Source organism: Tursiops truncatus, chromosome 15 (genome assembly GCF_011762595.2).
Source record: "Tursiops truncatus isolate mTurTru1 chromosome 15, mTurTru1.mat.Y, whole genome shotgun sequence".
NCBI classification, from domain to species: Eukaryota; Metazoa; Chordata; class Mammalia; order Artiodactyla; family Delphinidae; genus Tursiops; species Tursiops truncatus.
Genome location: NC_047048.1, coordinates 59816190 through 59831311, shown reverse-complemented (window position 1 = coordinate 59831311; position 15122 = coordinate 59816190). Strand labels below are relative to the sequence as shown.

At 49.8% G+C, this 15122-nt stretch overlaps 1 protein-coding gene across 7 annotated transcripts in view; it reads left to right on the top strand.

Moving 5' to 3' along the window:
- Nucleotides 1-1108: 1108 nt before the first annotated feature.
- Nucleotides 1109-15122, top strand: part of BCL2L1 (BCL2 like 1) — a 51957-nt gene continuing 37943 nt past the window's right edge. The window contains exons 1-2 of one of the 7 annotated variants that reach the window (XM_019950828.3): nucleotides 1109-1237; nucleotides 2754-3429. In XM_019950828.3, coding sequence (XP_019806387.1) covers nucleotides 2866-3429 — 564 coding nt within the window. In that variant the 5' untranslated portion in view covers nucleotides 1109-1237; nucleotides 2754-2865. Of the gene's footprint in view, nucleotides 1352-1536; nucleotides 2456-2735; nucleotides 3430-15122 lie in introns of those variants that run through there. The other 6 variants (XM_004314137.4, XM_019950826.3, XM_019950829.3 and 3 more) reach the window with 6 other exon arrangements.

The following is a 15122-nucleotide window of genomic DNA, read 5'->3' as shown; positions in this document are numbered from 1 at the left end:
TTTGCTTGTGAATACAGTGACCGTCTCTGAAAGACTACAGAGGAAAGGACTTAAGAGTGATGACCTCTGTGAGGGGAACTAGGGATTGGAAAGCAGGTGTGGGAAGAGGACTTAATTCTATGCTCTTTGGTGTATTTTTAATATCCTATTTTTAATCAATTAAATTACCACAAAATAAAACACCTTTGAATGTTTAGAATCAAGTCTAACTCACTTCCATGGTCAACTTTTCAACCTCCTCTCAACCCACATTTGCCCTCCCTCAGTCACACTGCTTCTCCTTCAGTTTCTGGGAAATGCCAAGATCTTACTGCCTAGGGACACTTTGCTCAAGCCAGTCCCTCTGCCAAGGTTGATGTTCTCTAAACTCTTCCGATGAGTTGGCATCTTCCTACACTTCAGGTCTTGGGTCCTGTGTCGTCTCTTCAAAGAGGCCGTCTCTGGCACCCTACACAAACAATTGAAACAGTTGAAAAAATGCCTCTTCCTCACTGGGCAGGGAGGACAAGGCTTACGTCTCTCACCACCCACTCTAAAGGAGCACCTCTTCCTTCACCCTCTTTATGACAATACCCTGATTTGCTTTCTTAAGAGCACTAGTCACTATTTGAAATTACCGTGTTCGTTTTCTTAGTTGTTTACTGTCTCTCTCCATCTCAAGGGTTTAAGTCTCTATGAAAGCACGGGCCATGTCTTGTCTTGTTCCTAACTCTAACTTCAGCAATCCAAACAATAAACATTTGCTGAGAGAAATTATGCAGCATATACTAGGGACTTCACAAATAACAACTTTTTTAATCATCACAATAACTCAATGAGGGAGGTTGGTTTTTACTCATTTTACAGTTAAGGATAATTGAGGCACCCAGCAGTTGAGTAACTTGCCCAACCAGCAAAGCTGGAATCCCAGACACAAGGTTCTTAGACACAACGCGATGCTTTTTCGATATATAAACTGACGGGTGGATGAAACTGGCTAAATGAATGAATGAATGGAAATGTGAATGTAAACGTTGATTTTTTTTTTCTTGCGTCTCCGGGTTCCCCAGCTCCACCGCAAGGGGGCGCTCCCGTCCAGTTCTTGACGCCAGTCCTCAAGGCGCGCACTCCCCTTGCGTCTCGGGCTCGCGCGCGCTGCCGCGGCACCGGAAGTGACTGAGCTTGCAAGTTCTCCCGGTCTCTTCAGGGGAAACTGAGGCCGACTCGTTCGGAAGAGACAGCGCGAGCCTTCAGCCAGGTAGGCCGGCCCAGGTCCACGGCGCGGAACTTGGCCGCGAAGAGCGCTCGCGTCCGAAAACGACCTGGCCCATGAAGGGGGTATGTGGCCCCCCACGGTTCGCGGGGCTCGCAGGTGAGAGCGCCGCCTCCCCTGTGCGTGGCAGGCGCTGCGCCCAATGGGAGCCCTCGCCGTCCTGCTTGCGTGCTACCTGGGCTCGCTGATTGGCTACGCCGGGGCGGGCCGCCGGGGGCGAGACCCCTCCTCCCAGAAAGGTCTAGGGGGCGCCCCCGAGGGAGAGTAGTTGCCTAGCAACGGGGCGGTGGCCGGGCGGGTACCCGGCCTAAAGCGCGGAGGAAGCTGCGAGGCCGCAGCCCACCGACCCCGGGCTCCGGAGAGGTGCAGCTCCCGGCCCCCAAGCCCTCCCGGGGGCGCCAGGAAGCCGCCTGTCCCCAGGAAAACGTGGTCTCAGCTGTGGGGGGTCTCGAGCTGGCCTCGACCCCTCTCTCTGACACGAGAAGAGGCCCGGCGCCTCACCCTCGCCCGGTCTTTGTGTAGGGCGCCGGCGGCCATTGTGTCCGTGCGGGGAATGGAGGACCCGGCAATCCCGCACCGCCACCGCCAAGTCCAGGGCCTTTGGGGAATTCAGAGAAAACCAGCGGCGTTTCTGGGGGGTCCCCGGCTTTCAGCCTCCCAGAAAGGCCCGGGGATGGCCTTTCCAAAGTCAGAGCGCAGATCCGAGGCAGTTTTTCCCTCTCTCCGCCCCTCATCGAAACCTTGAGCCCCATTGAGAAGTCCCTTCAGGGTTTCTTCGGAAACCTCACCTTGGGCTGGTACTTAAATAGAAAAAAACAAAAACTAAACCTCACACCAGCCATCTCCGAGAGAGTTCTCCTGGCTCCCAGTAGGAGGCGGAGAGCCAAGGGGCGTGCAAGAGCGAGGGGGCTGGGCTCCCGGGTGGCAGGAGGCCGCGGCTGCTGAGCGGCCGCCCTCGATCTGGGCGATGGAGGAGGAAGCAAGCGAGGGGGCCGGTTCTTGAGCTTCGTAATTCCTGTGTCGCCTTCTGAGCTCTCAGTCCGCCGGGCCGCATGATCCCTCCAGCCGGAGCTGCTTTTTTTGCCAGCCGCCGCGAGGCCGGTTGAGTTACCGGCATCCCGGCTGCCACCTCCTAGCCCGACCTATGATACAAAAGATTTTCCGGGGGCTGCACCTGCCTGCCGTTGCCCGAGACATTTGAATGTAGGTGGTGCGGGGGTGGGGTTGGGGGGCAGACTGCCCATTGGGGTGACTTTCTGAGGAAGACATTTTGGGGAAAATGGGATGGTTGAGGTAAAAAAAAAAAAAAAGCCGGTGTGATGATTCAGAGCCCACTGGTGCTTTCAATTTGACTTCATTCAAGTCCCTTGGAAGCTAGACCCAGACCTTCATAAGAGCCGCAAAGAACCCAGGGCTGGTACCTGGAGAGGGAATGGGATGTTGTAGGGTAAATGGCATGCATATTAATTTTTTTTTCCTGAAGCTCTTTCTCTCCCTTCAGAACCTTATCTTGGCTTTGGATCTCAGAAGAGAACCACTAAGCAGAGACCAGACTCAGTGAGTGAGCAGGTGTTTTGGACAATGGACTGGTGGAGCCCATCCCTATTATAAAAATGTCTCAGAGCAATCGGGAGCTGGTGGTTGACTTTCTCTCCTACAAGCTTTCCCAGAAAGGATACAGCTGGAGTCAGTTTAGCGATGTGGACGAGAACAGAACTGAGGCCCCAGAAGGGACTGAATCAGACATGGAAACACCCAGTGCCATCAATGGCAACCCATCCTGGCACCTGGCAGACAGCCCTGCGGTGAATGTAGCCACTGGCCACAGCAGCAGCTTGGATGCCCGGGAGGTGATCCCCATGGCAGCGGTGAAGCAAGCGCTGAGGGAGGCAGGCGATGAGTTTGAACTGAGGTACCGGCGGGCATTCAGCGACCTGACATCCCAGCTCCACATCACCCCAGGGACGGCATATCAGAGCTTTGAGCAGGTAGTGAACGAACTCTTCCGGGATGGGGTGAACTGGGGTCGCATTGTGGCCTTTTTCTCCTTCGGTGGGGCACTGTGCGTGGAAAGCGTAGACAAGGAGATGCAGGTATTGGTGAGTCGGATTGCAGCTTGGATGGCCACTTACCTGAATGACCACCTAGAGCCTTGGATCCAGGAGAACGGCGGCTGGGTAAGGACCACGCCCCTTGTGTGTCCCTTTTCCTTGGCCTCTGGTCAGATTCCCAACAGCCTTTCCCCTATGTGTCTTTCTCTTATTCTGGGTGATTATTGGAGACGTTGTTTGTTAAGGAGACCTGACTGGCCTCATTGCACCACAAGAGGTTAACTGTTCTGAAATACAGGTGACCTAGTTCTGCAAGGACCAGACATCTTCATTCTGGTCATCCTCATGACCCTACTCTTTCATACTTGTGTTCTAGTTTCTCTGCAGAGGAAAACATAGCCTGTGTGTTCATTTGGCCCCAAACCTTTGAGAGTGGGAAGTTAGTCCAGTGTTCCCCTCACCCTGACATAATGGCTCACCGTGCTAAGGGGTGATGAGTGTAATGCCTGCAGAAGATAGTGAGTATCAGTGACCCACAAGCCCCTTCAATCTTACTCCCCTGGGATGTCAATCCTGGCCCGGGCTTCCCTCCCCCAAATCAAGTTCCCTTTATTTCAGAGTTTGCATGACCAGACTTTGCATCCCCCTGGCTTGGATGGCTGAGGATTGTCTGATTTTAGGGTGTTAGCTGTGCCAGTGGGCCAGTTGTGTTTGTGCTGCGCCCCTATGTTCATTGGCTCTAAAGTGTGCAACTTTCTGTGTGGTTGGCCAGTTTGCGGAGCTCTTGCTGTGTCACTCATTAAGCCCAGGGACTTTGCACCTCACTGCCTGGGGTCGGTTGGGGAGCTCCAGCTGTTACGCCTGTTGCTTTCCGGCCGGGGCCCTGGGGCCTCTTCACTGAGCACTGTTTGCTGGCAAAGCAAGAACCTGGTCTGTGGGGCTCCTTGGAACATTGAGATTCAGTGACAGACTTCAGAAACAAACTGACACAGGTGTGAGTTCCAGCCCTGTCACATAACTAGCCGTGTGACCTTGGACAGGACAGTTTACCTTGAGCCTCAGCTTCTTCCACTAAAAAAATGCGGCAAGCCCTCCTTGCCTTGCAGTCCTTGGAGCTAATGTGAGCACAGTGATGGACACCAGCAAGTTTGCTGTAGTAGTCGTCGTCGGTCCCAGATATACTTTCTGGGCCCAGCAGTTGTGCCTCGTTCCTTTGCCAGGGAGGGGAATTCCCTTGCCCATCACCAAGTCAGGGTGAGCTAGTGGTGAGAGATTCTTTACTGGCGGTCATTGTAGGCAGTTTTTGCTTTTCTGCAGTGAACTCAGTTCTATCTCCTTGCTTATCTCCCTGCCTCGGGGAGGGGCAGGGCTTATGAGAGGTATTTTGTCCCCTCAGAAAACCCAGAAAATCAAGCAGCCTGTGGAAAATAAGTCATTGATTGAAGGAGCTGAGGTGGAAAGGGCCATGCATCGTGGACTCAGGAATGTTAAGAATGCAATTATCCAGAGGCTGGGCCTAGGGTGTGGTAGGCACTTCAGTTTACCACAGAGCAAGGGACCTCCTGGAACCCCACCCCCTGTCTTATTTCCCATTTCTTTGCAACTTCATCAACTCTTCCCACTGCCAGTTCTTGTAAAAGGCAAAGGGGTCAAGTCAGTAGAGGTCAGAAGACTGGGGTGGGGTTGCGGAAGGTAAAGGTGGAGGGCTTTCTTTAGCTAAGGCTGGCAGACTTGAAAGCTTTTCTGTAAATGAACTCCCTGGAGAGATAAATGATTAAATAGTTCCTATTGGTTTGTGGGATGACCTCTCTTATTCCCCCCTGCTTTGATTCTCTTTGGGGGCAAATATTTGTTTAACTTATTACAGGAGGGACAGGATTCCAGCATTTCTGACACACCTTCTGAGGCATCTCCAAGTAGAGACTTGGGCCATTTGCCCACTTTGCCTGACCGTTGTCTTTGGCCGGTGGTCCTAATACAGGTGGGTTGTTGCCAGCTATTAACAAAAGGCAATATGGGAAAGGTTCCTGGCCTGCCAGACAGCCTCTGAGAGGGCTGCCTGGACCAGAGAATTGCTAGTCACCTGGTATTGCACGTAGAAAGAGGTTTTAGACACAGCAGCACTGGGCAAGTTCGTTAGATCACCACTGGATTGAAATTCCATCTTCTGTCTCTTTGCTCAAGAAAGAGGTTTTAGACACAGCAGCACTGGGCAAGTTCGTTAGATCACCACTGGATTGAAATTCCATCTTCTGTCTCTTTGCTCAAGAATTATCAGAGCCCGTTGGACAGCATACCGTATGTTACTTCCTCTTGGTGAACAGAGGGGATGTGTGCAGAAGAGCCAGTTATGTCAGAACCATTTCTGGGCACGCATTCTCCCTGAGGCCAGGAGGTAAAGAACATGTGACATGGGATCCTTTGGGTAGAGGGTACCCGCCCACTTCCCTCTCAGGGACCATCCTGTTTGACTTACGGACTGGCTACTGCAATGGCATCTCATAACCTTCCTGGAGGCTGTGGCTGGGGGATCCATGAGTGTAAGAGTTACGGGCCATTCCACCCTGGGATATGCTCTAAATTTAGCATCCCTACAGGAAAGGAAAAGGAAATGAGCCTTTAGAGAGTACATTTTATGCATGAGGCATTATGTTAGGTATTTTACTTATGCAACCAAAATTCACTGAGCATCTACTATGAGGAAGGCATGTGCTAGGTGCTGGCCATAAGCAAAACATGGTACTTTCTTTCATGGAAATGACATGCTATTTCATATACTCCACACAATAATCTTCTAAGGTAGGTGGGTTTATTCCCAGTTTACATATGAAGCTGCTGGTAGCTAAGTGACTGGCCCCAGGTATTCCTCAGCCAGTTAAGTGACTGAGTGAGAATTTACACCTAGGTGGGCCTGACTCCAAAGCCTAAACTCTTTGCCTGCATTTCAGATTGTCCTAGGAGTAATAATGTGAGCCAAAGGTGCTGTTGGGCCAAGCAAAACATGCCTGTGGAGGTGCTCACTCGAGTCTGATGCTGGCCTTGTTCAGGAGTTGCAGGAAGAACAGCACCTTTGTTGGCAGTAGCGGGCTGCCAAAGGCATGTGTGTAGCCTCCTCACATTTTGGCACTGGTAAAACTCAAGTGGGTATCAGGGTTTTGCCCGGTGAGAGTGGGCTTCTTTTTTTTTTTTTTTGCGGTACGCGGGCCTCTCACTGTTGTGGCCTCTCCCATTGCGGAGCACAGGCTGCGGATGCGCAGGCCCAGCGGCCACGGCTCACGGGCCCAGCCGCTCCGCGACATGCAGGATCCTCCCAGACCGGGGCACGAACCCGTGTCCCCTGCATCGGCAGGCGGACCTTCAACCACGGCGCCACCAGAGAAGTCCTGAGAGTGGGCTTCTTGTTAATTTTTCATTGTTAAAACTTTCTCAAGCCCTACCAGTAGGTAAGAATTGTGTGCATAAAGGGAGAATATGGCTTGCTCCAGGTATGTCTACTTAATTGTGGGTGATGCTCCAAGTACTGGAATTCCACACATATAACCACACCACCGCCTACCTGGAGTCACCTGCCAAGATGCTGAACCTGTTTATCTCTCTTGTGCATCCATCTCTCCCACCTGTAAAATGAAATAAAGATAGACAGCTGCCATAGCTTGACTCTAGTAAAGGATCTAGAACAAAGGCTCTCCTTGGCCTTAACTGCAGGATGGAGGTGCCTCTTTTAAGGAATGGGCTACCTGCCTACGAAAACTGAACTTTGCCCCCAGAGTTTCTTGAGAAACAAAGCCAGCCGCTGAGATGTTCACTAGAATGATAGGGACAGAGTGTTTCTGGGGCTTTCCAATGGGAATGTGGACAGCTATGTGGTGGGGACCCAAGTGGGCCAGGCCATTTTGTTATCACTGTCCCTGGGAAACCCCTTAGCTTGATGGAAACACCATTGTTGAAAGCAATGAACAGTTGTTGGGGCGGGGGTGGCGGAGAAACCATAATTTGGCCTTTCCCAGGCTGCATAGCTCTGTGGTCTTCTAGTTTCTGTAGGTTTCTTCTTGCCTGTTCTGTCTTCTTTGGCACTAATGTATGCTTCGCTGAAGCACCTCAGCGACTTTTGCAGATCTCAGCAGCTGTTCGCAGTTCTGTGGTTTTCTTGGGGAAACCCCATTAGAAACCCCAAACGTGGAAATTTTTAGTAATCTCTCATTCAGGTCCCAAAGTGAGGTAGCAGTGTCTCAGGGGCTCCCCCTCAAAACACCCGGTTCTTCTGGATGTACATTTGAAGTTGCCCTTAAAACGCCATCACCATCACAGGGTTTTCCAGGCTTCCTGAGACTGATTTCCCCAGTAGCCCCACAGAGCCCTTAAGCTTCTGGTAGAAAATACCCAAATATTTTTTCAGGGGTCCCCAACAGAACCTAGAGGGTTTTCTTGGCTTTTGTGTGGGTAGTCACCAGATTTGTTTGGGCTACAGGAAGCAGCAGTTGTTACTTGTCCCTTCCCCAGCAGGTATCTGTCCTGAGGCCAGTGGCTTGGGCGTCCTCCCTGGTTTTTCCAGTGCCCTCAGCCTTCCATTACAGGGCTTTATTTTAGCAGCGATGGTTTTGTCTGGGTTTAGCATGGATAGGTTTAGGGGTAATTCCCAGTGAGCTGCTCTTCTACAGAAACATAATCTCCTACTACCTAATGAGCAGGGCTCTGTCCCCACCCCCAACCTTCAACCTAATTCCATGGAGTTCCTCCCCAAGGACTCCCTCTCTTTTCTTTGAAGGAGCCACTCTGCTCCTGGATCCGCTTCTCTTCTGTCTCTCCAGCCGACAGTCTGTCTTCCCCGTTCCCAGTTGGCAGATCTAAGTCAGACAATCCCACTGGGTCTTTTTGTTTAGCATGGGGAAGAGAAGACCCAGGAGACCACGGTCACTGGTTTCAAATATCTGCAGGAAGAGGGGCTAAGACTTTTTTATTGGTATAGTACCCAGCAGAACTTGGATAGGTAAATCACAGTGGTAGAGTTTAAATTAGTATAAAGAAGACATCTAACACTACCATACCTCTACCAGGTTTAGGAACTTCCTGAGGGTGGAGTCCACATCTTGTCCATACTTGTTTAATCAGCACTGAGCAGAGGTCTTAGGCGTAGCAGGTACCTAATGAAAGAGAAGAGAAGCCGCCTAAATTTCTGAAGAAACAGACACTTATCAAACCAGAATAATAGTAATAGGAATTGCCCTTTATCTAATCATTCATTCTTTTTTTTGGCTGCATTGGGTCTTCATTGCTGCGCGTGGGCTTTCTCTAGCTGTGGAGAGCAGGGGCTACTCTTCATTGGATGTGCGGGCTTCTCATTGTGGTGGCTCCTCTTGTTGCGGGGCACAGGCTTTAGGTGTGCGGGCTTCAGTAGTTGTGGCTCGCGGGCTCTAGAGCACAGGCTCAATAGTTGTGGCACACGGGCTTACTTGCTCTGTGGCACGTGGGATCTTCCTGGACCAGGGCTTGAACCCGTGTCCCCTGTATTGGCAGGCGGATTCTCAACCACTCCGCCACCAGGGAAGTCCCTAAACATTCATTCATTGATTCAGATAATATTAATTGAGCTCCTGCTGTGTGTCAGGCTGTCCTAGGCACTAGCAGTACAGCATTAAATAAAATTAAGTTTGCATTGTGGAGCTTACATTCTAGTGGGGAGAAACAGACAACGTGTAATTACATACATACATAACATATATCAGGTGATACTAAGTGCTATGAAGAAAATAAAGCACATTGAGGCATAAGGCATGCCTAGCAAAAGGAGGTAAGGCTGCAATTTTAAAAGAGTGCATAGAGAACGCATCACCAAAAGGTAATATTTGAGCCAAGGCCTGAAGAAGGTAAGGTGGTGGTCGATGTGGGTACCTGTAGAAAGAGTGTTATAAGCAGAGGGATGGACTCAGGAGGGAGTGTGCTTGGCATGCTCAAGGATGAGCAAGAAGGCCAGTGTAGCTGGAGAAGAAACAGTAAGAGAGTGGTAGGAGGTGAGAGGGGAGAGTGGTTGGGATTGAGGGGGGAGAGGTAGCCAGGGGCCCAATCACATGGCCCTTTACAGGTGATGGTGAGGACTTGGCTTTGGTAGAATGAGAGAGGCCAGGAGAAGATTAGGAGCAGGGGTGAAATGATCTGAATTCTGCAAGGGTGGCAGCCAGGAGCCCAGTGAAGAGGCTGGTGAAAGCTGTCAAGTGAGAAAGAAGAGTGGCTTGGATCAGGAGGTAGAGGTGGAAATGGTGAAAAGGGACCAAGACCAGGCTTGCACATGGCATATTGATGGGTCTGGCCACCTTGAAAGCCACATTTTTTAACCACTTGGAGATCATAGAATCAGGGCTAAATAAGCTAGATGTTCTGGGATAGTCTCTTCAAATGTGGTGTGCTGAATGGTCCTCCTCCACTCTAGCACTAATTCTGTGTGGATAACTGCACCATGTCTGGGTTGAGGTCCCACATCACCCATGTCTAGCTCTGTGACTTTGGGCAAGCTCCTTGAACTCTCTGAACCTTGGGGCAAATATTACCTGCCTCACAAGGCCATGGCGAAGACCTAACGAGATCTGCCTGAGATGCATAGAGCCTGGCACAGGTTGGTATCATAATTCTGATCATCTTTGCCACAGAACTCGTGTTGGAGACCCATTCACAGAATCTACAGCGTCTATTCTCCCTTGTTTGGACTCCGTAGTGACCTTTGGGCATAGCCTTAGGGCAGGCAGGCCGTAGCAGTGTTCCTGTCCTGCCAGGAGCTCCGTAGTGTTCCTTTGCATGTTGGTCAAGCACTGGTCTTAGTCAGGATCCCAGTTCTAGTCTCAAATCTGCCTTGACTCACTGTCTCACTTTGGCCAAGTCATTTTACCCCTAGGCCCCAGTTTCCCCATCTGTAAGATGGAGGGTTGAAGCTGAGTATAGGAATCCTGCTTCTCACTGGCCCTAGGCCTTGTGGATTCCATCATTATGGCATATTTCACGATAGTTATGCTTTAGGGTGGCTCTTTCCTATCAACAGCTGCAGCACTTTAATTGCTAAAAATTAACTAATCCCAGTGTTAATGTAGGGTAGTTTATCACTGACCCCACAATATTTCCACTCCACATTTATGTAGCACTTTACAGCTTAGAAAGCACTTTCATATCCACCTTGCCTTTAAAAATTTTTTTAATTTTTTTATTATTATTATTTTTAATGGAGTGAGTTCTGCTCATTATTTCCCTGAGGGACTGTGGTTCCAGTGTTCCCAGATACTTCGTATTTTTTTGGCCCTGCAGCATGCAGGATCTTAGTTCCCTGATGAGGGATCGAACCTGTGCCCCTGCAAGTGGGAGTCCTAACCACCGACTGCCAGGGAATTCCCCCCACCTTGCCTTTCTGATGCTTATAAACCAACCACCCAGGGAGGTGAGCAGAGAGAAATCAGGCTGAGAAAGATGAAGTGACTTGCCCAAGGTTACATCAGGAGGAAGATGCAGGGTTTGGGCTTTCACATCTGGACTAGACCACTTATGTCATTTGTGACCTTGGGCAAGTCTTTTAACTTGTAAATGGCTATAATAATAGCGCTTTGCACTGAAGATTCAGTGAGTTAATTCATGTCAAAAGGCTCTCAGAATAGTGACTGTCAGTATCAGCAGCAACCAGCAGCCGCAACCAAGGGCTCCTTCAGTCACATCATCTGGCTTCCCGTTTATTACATATTGATTTTTGTAAATAGTGTTTTTGCAGAAAGAAACTGCCTTTGGGACCTTCTGCTACTTGGTTTCATCCCTGATGAGACTCTCAGGCCAAGCCGGAGCCTTAAGGCTAGCTCCAAGCTACAGGGCTTTTTGGGCAGACTCCAGAGCTCCCCTCGGAACTAGAGGTTTTTCTCTCACTCTTCAGGAAATGCCATTGCAATGACTTCCATGGACTGCTTCCTGTCCCACCCCAGCAGTCGGATTCTTGCTGGCTAGAGTGTGGAAATTGGAAAGTAATATCCCTAAAGGCTCCCCCCCTCACACAAACTCCTTTTTTTGGCCATGTCTCTCCCTTTCCTCTTGTCAGTTACTTTCTTCGCTTCCTCCCCCTTCACCCTTCACCTAGCTTCTCTCTCCAGCCTGTGATCATCCCTTTAAGGTTTAGAAAATGCATTTCCACTGAGTTCTGTCAGAGTTTTACACCCACCCCACACTGGGGGTTGGTCAGAACTCCTGGGTTCTCTCCTGGCTCCACACTAAGTAGCAGTTTTAGTCTTGGACTCCCCCTAGAGGGACATTAAACCTGTCACTTGCAGTGCCTTGTGTCATCCATTAACCCTGGGTTCCCCCTGGGTCCCCACCCCACACCCCGCACAGGCCTGGGACTCCTAAGAGAGGTCTTAGAGGTTGGCACGTAGAAATCCTGCCTCTTGGAGACCGATGACAGAGGGAAGAGTGAAGTGGAGCCTGCCACTCCCTCCCCGAGGTCACCTTTCAGGAGGAAGCTAGAAGGTTGAAAACCTTGTTGGACAATCATCTGAGGAATGGGAGCTAGCCTGGGAGGGGATTGGAACGCACTCAACTATGCCTCAGATCCTTTGTTCCGCTCTTGAAAGGGAAACATTCCCCTCCCTCCTCCCTGGCCACACACGTGCCTTTGTTCCCCTGAGTCAGGCGGGGCCAGGAACACTGTGTCCTTCCAAGCAGCCTGACTTGCCTCCCCAGAGACTGGCCTCCTGGTCATCGGGACTGAGATTTTTGCTCAGGAGCCCCCAGCCTCATGTCCTTTCCATAGAAGAGTCTTTCTCCCAGAGGCTGAGAACTTGCCTACAAACAGCTGCCCAGGGATTTCCCTAGAATTCTTCCATGGGATACCCGTGTCCCAGGATTACACAGTCCCTCCCTCTTATTCCACTTGGTGATTAATATTATTGTTAACGTTACTATTAACAGCACCTAACATTTATCAAGTGCTTATTCTATGCCAGGCGTTGTTCAAAATGCTTTATATGTATTAATTTATTCCATTCGCAGAGCAACACTCTGAAGTTGCTACCATTATTATCCCTATTTTACAAATGAGGAAACTGAGGTACAGAGATGTTAAGCAACTTATGAAGGGTAGCATGCTTAGTAAGTGGCAAAGCCTGTGAGGGTAGCTTCCAAGCTCCCACTTTTAAACACTACACCTTGCCCCCTCCCCTGACTGTACCAGTGTCTAAATGATTGTTGGCATTTATTCAGTGCTCACTATGTGACAGGGCTTTCACCAATTTCATCTCTGTGTTACTGTCCAACAATCTCAGCATTATAGGACAATGAGATTTGGGGGGACCCAGTTAGTGGGAAGCAGAGTCAGGATTTGAAACCAAGTCTGTCTTAGTCCAAGCCTGTGTTCTTTATCTCTAAGCCATCTTAAAAAACCCTACAAGGTAGGTGGTGTCATCTTCATTTTATAGTTGAGAAGACTGAGACTCAGAGAAAAGTGACATGCTCAGGGCCACACAGGCTAGTGCCAGGACGACCCGGGCTTCAAACCTGAGGTGCTTGTCGTCACAACACTTCATTGCCTTAGTGGTCTGTAGCCTGATGATAATTGCTTTTATATGCATGATAACACTTTATAACTCACCAGACTTCTTTGTATACATGATTTCACAGTGAGGTGGGTATGTTCAGTCCCATTTCAGGGAGGAAACTAAGGCAAGGGGCCTTAGTCCCACAGTAAATGGCTTAGAATTCTAGCTTTTAACTCAGTGTTATCAATGTTGCCTGCCTTCCCTAAAGCGGGATTCATTGCTTGGAGCTGTCTTCAGAGTTTTGTTTCATTTGTTAAATCAGCAAATACTGGTGAATACTTTATTTGCGCTAAGGGCTGGGGATACTGTGGGTACTGCAATGAGGGGAACCGGGTCCCATCCCTCAGTGGTCTGTTTCCATGCCCTACACCTTGGGCCTTGCTGGTGTCTTTCTGCCATCTGAGTCAGGCTGTGTGCATCACCCATCCGTCCCCTCAGCTCCCAGACACTCCAGGCAAGGGTCATGGTAGTATGTATTGATCACTTTCTACATACCCATAGATAAAACTCTGCACTCAGATTTGAAACTTAGCTTAATTTCTTTTTTTTTTTTTTTTTTTTTTTTTTTGCGGTACGCAGGCCTCTCACTGTGAAACTTAGCTTAATTTCTTGCTGGTGGCGTAGCACTAGACAAATCAGCTTTAAATTCTCATCCATAAATCTGAGAGAATAGTACCAGCCTACCAGAGTAAGCGAGGCTCAAATGAGAAAGTGAAATGCAAAAGTGTTTTTTTAGTAATAATGACAGGTGCTATGTGTTGAGTGCTTGCTCTGTACCAGGTGCTATGTTTATGCCCCTGACATAATCATCGTGTTTGGTCCTCACAACTGCTTTGGTGTGGAGATGGAGAATCCAGAGCTTCAAGAGGCTTTATAACATGTCCACAGTACCACACCTTGTAAGAGGCAGAGCTGGGTCTTGCACCCAGCTGTATCTCATGCCAAAGCCTACCCTCAAGTCACGGCATCATTGCTTCTTTGCAGGCCTGGACTGGCTTACTTTACCCTGAGTACCTGGCACAGGACCTGGGGTTGGGCAAGGGCTCAGCCAGGATCTGCTCAATGAACATGAAGGGTTGTTATTATTAGATGCAGGTTAGGCTACAAAAATGTCTCTGTCCTTAAGGAAGCAAACTCATTTAAAGCAGTAGGAATAGACTCGCAACCCTTGGTGAATGGCTCCAGGCAAACTGTGCCAAATCTGTATTGTAGACTCCAGAAATGGAAGAGGACAGACCCCCTGGCTGCATCCCACAGGTGCCCTGGACCCCTGCCAAACCAGCCCACTTCCACAATTAGCTAGCTACTCAATTGGTGGCTTGGTCCAGGGACCTCCACCCTCAGCCTGCATCACCCCATGCACCTTCTCCCTCACCAACTGCATTACCAGCCCAAACCCTAGTGTCAGGAAGGAGAAAGGTCACCACTAGAGGCTTGAATAATAGCTTTCTCAGCAGTGTGCCTTTGTGCAGTTCACACCGAGTCCTCAGTTTTCTCATCTGTAAAATGAAGGTAGTAATCATCCCTTAATGAAGATAGTGGTAGTAATCTCTTTGTCATAGGCTTGCCAGGGTCACTCTTCCCCTAGATCTGATCAGGGCTGTCTTAGCATTTAGGTCTCAACTCAAATATCACCTCTCCTAAAGAGTAAAGAGGCCACCTTTGTTTACCTCTTTACTGCCTGACTCCTCTTGTAAAAGTTAAGCTCCCGGAGTGTAGGGGGTTTGTTTCAAGTTTCCTTCATCCCCAGCATCTAGCAGAGTGCTTGGCACATGGGATCCACTCAGTGAATACTTGCTGAATGAGTGAGTGATTCTGTAGCCTACCTAGCACAGTGCCTGAATACAGTATGCTCAGTCGGTGTCAGGCATCATTACTACCTACTAGGAAAATTTGGACCGTGAAGGCTTTCAGTAGGTGAAACGAATGTGGCAAGGGCAGCCTTGATAGGTATGAAAGATCCACACAGAGCTGGAGGGTGGAATGTGTATGATGAAGCATTTGGGAGACAGTGAAGAGGCAGTCTGGCGGAAGAGGGTCTGGGCTGTCAGTAAAGCTGGTCAGGGAGAAGGGAATGGTGACTGATGGTGGAGGCCCCTGGGCAGAGGGATGGAGATAGTTGCTGGTAGAGGTGGGCCCAATGGGGAGAGGCCCAACACCAGAGCCATGCAGCCAGGTCTCTAGTTATCGCTGGCAGAGAGAATCCCTTGCCAGCCAGGGCTCAGCAGGGAGAAAAAAGCCAGATGCACCTGCGACCTGTGGATCAGG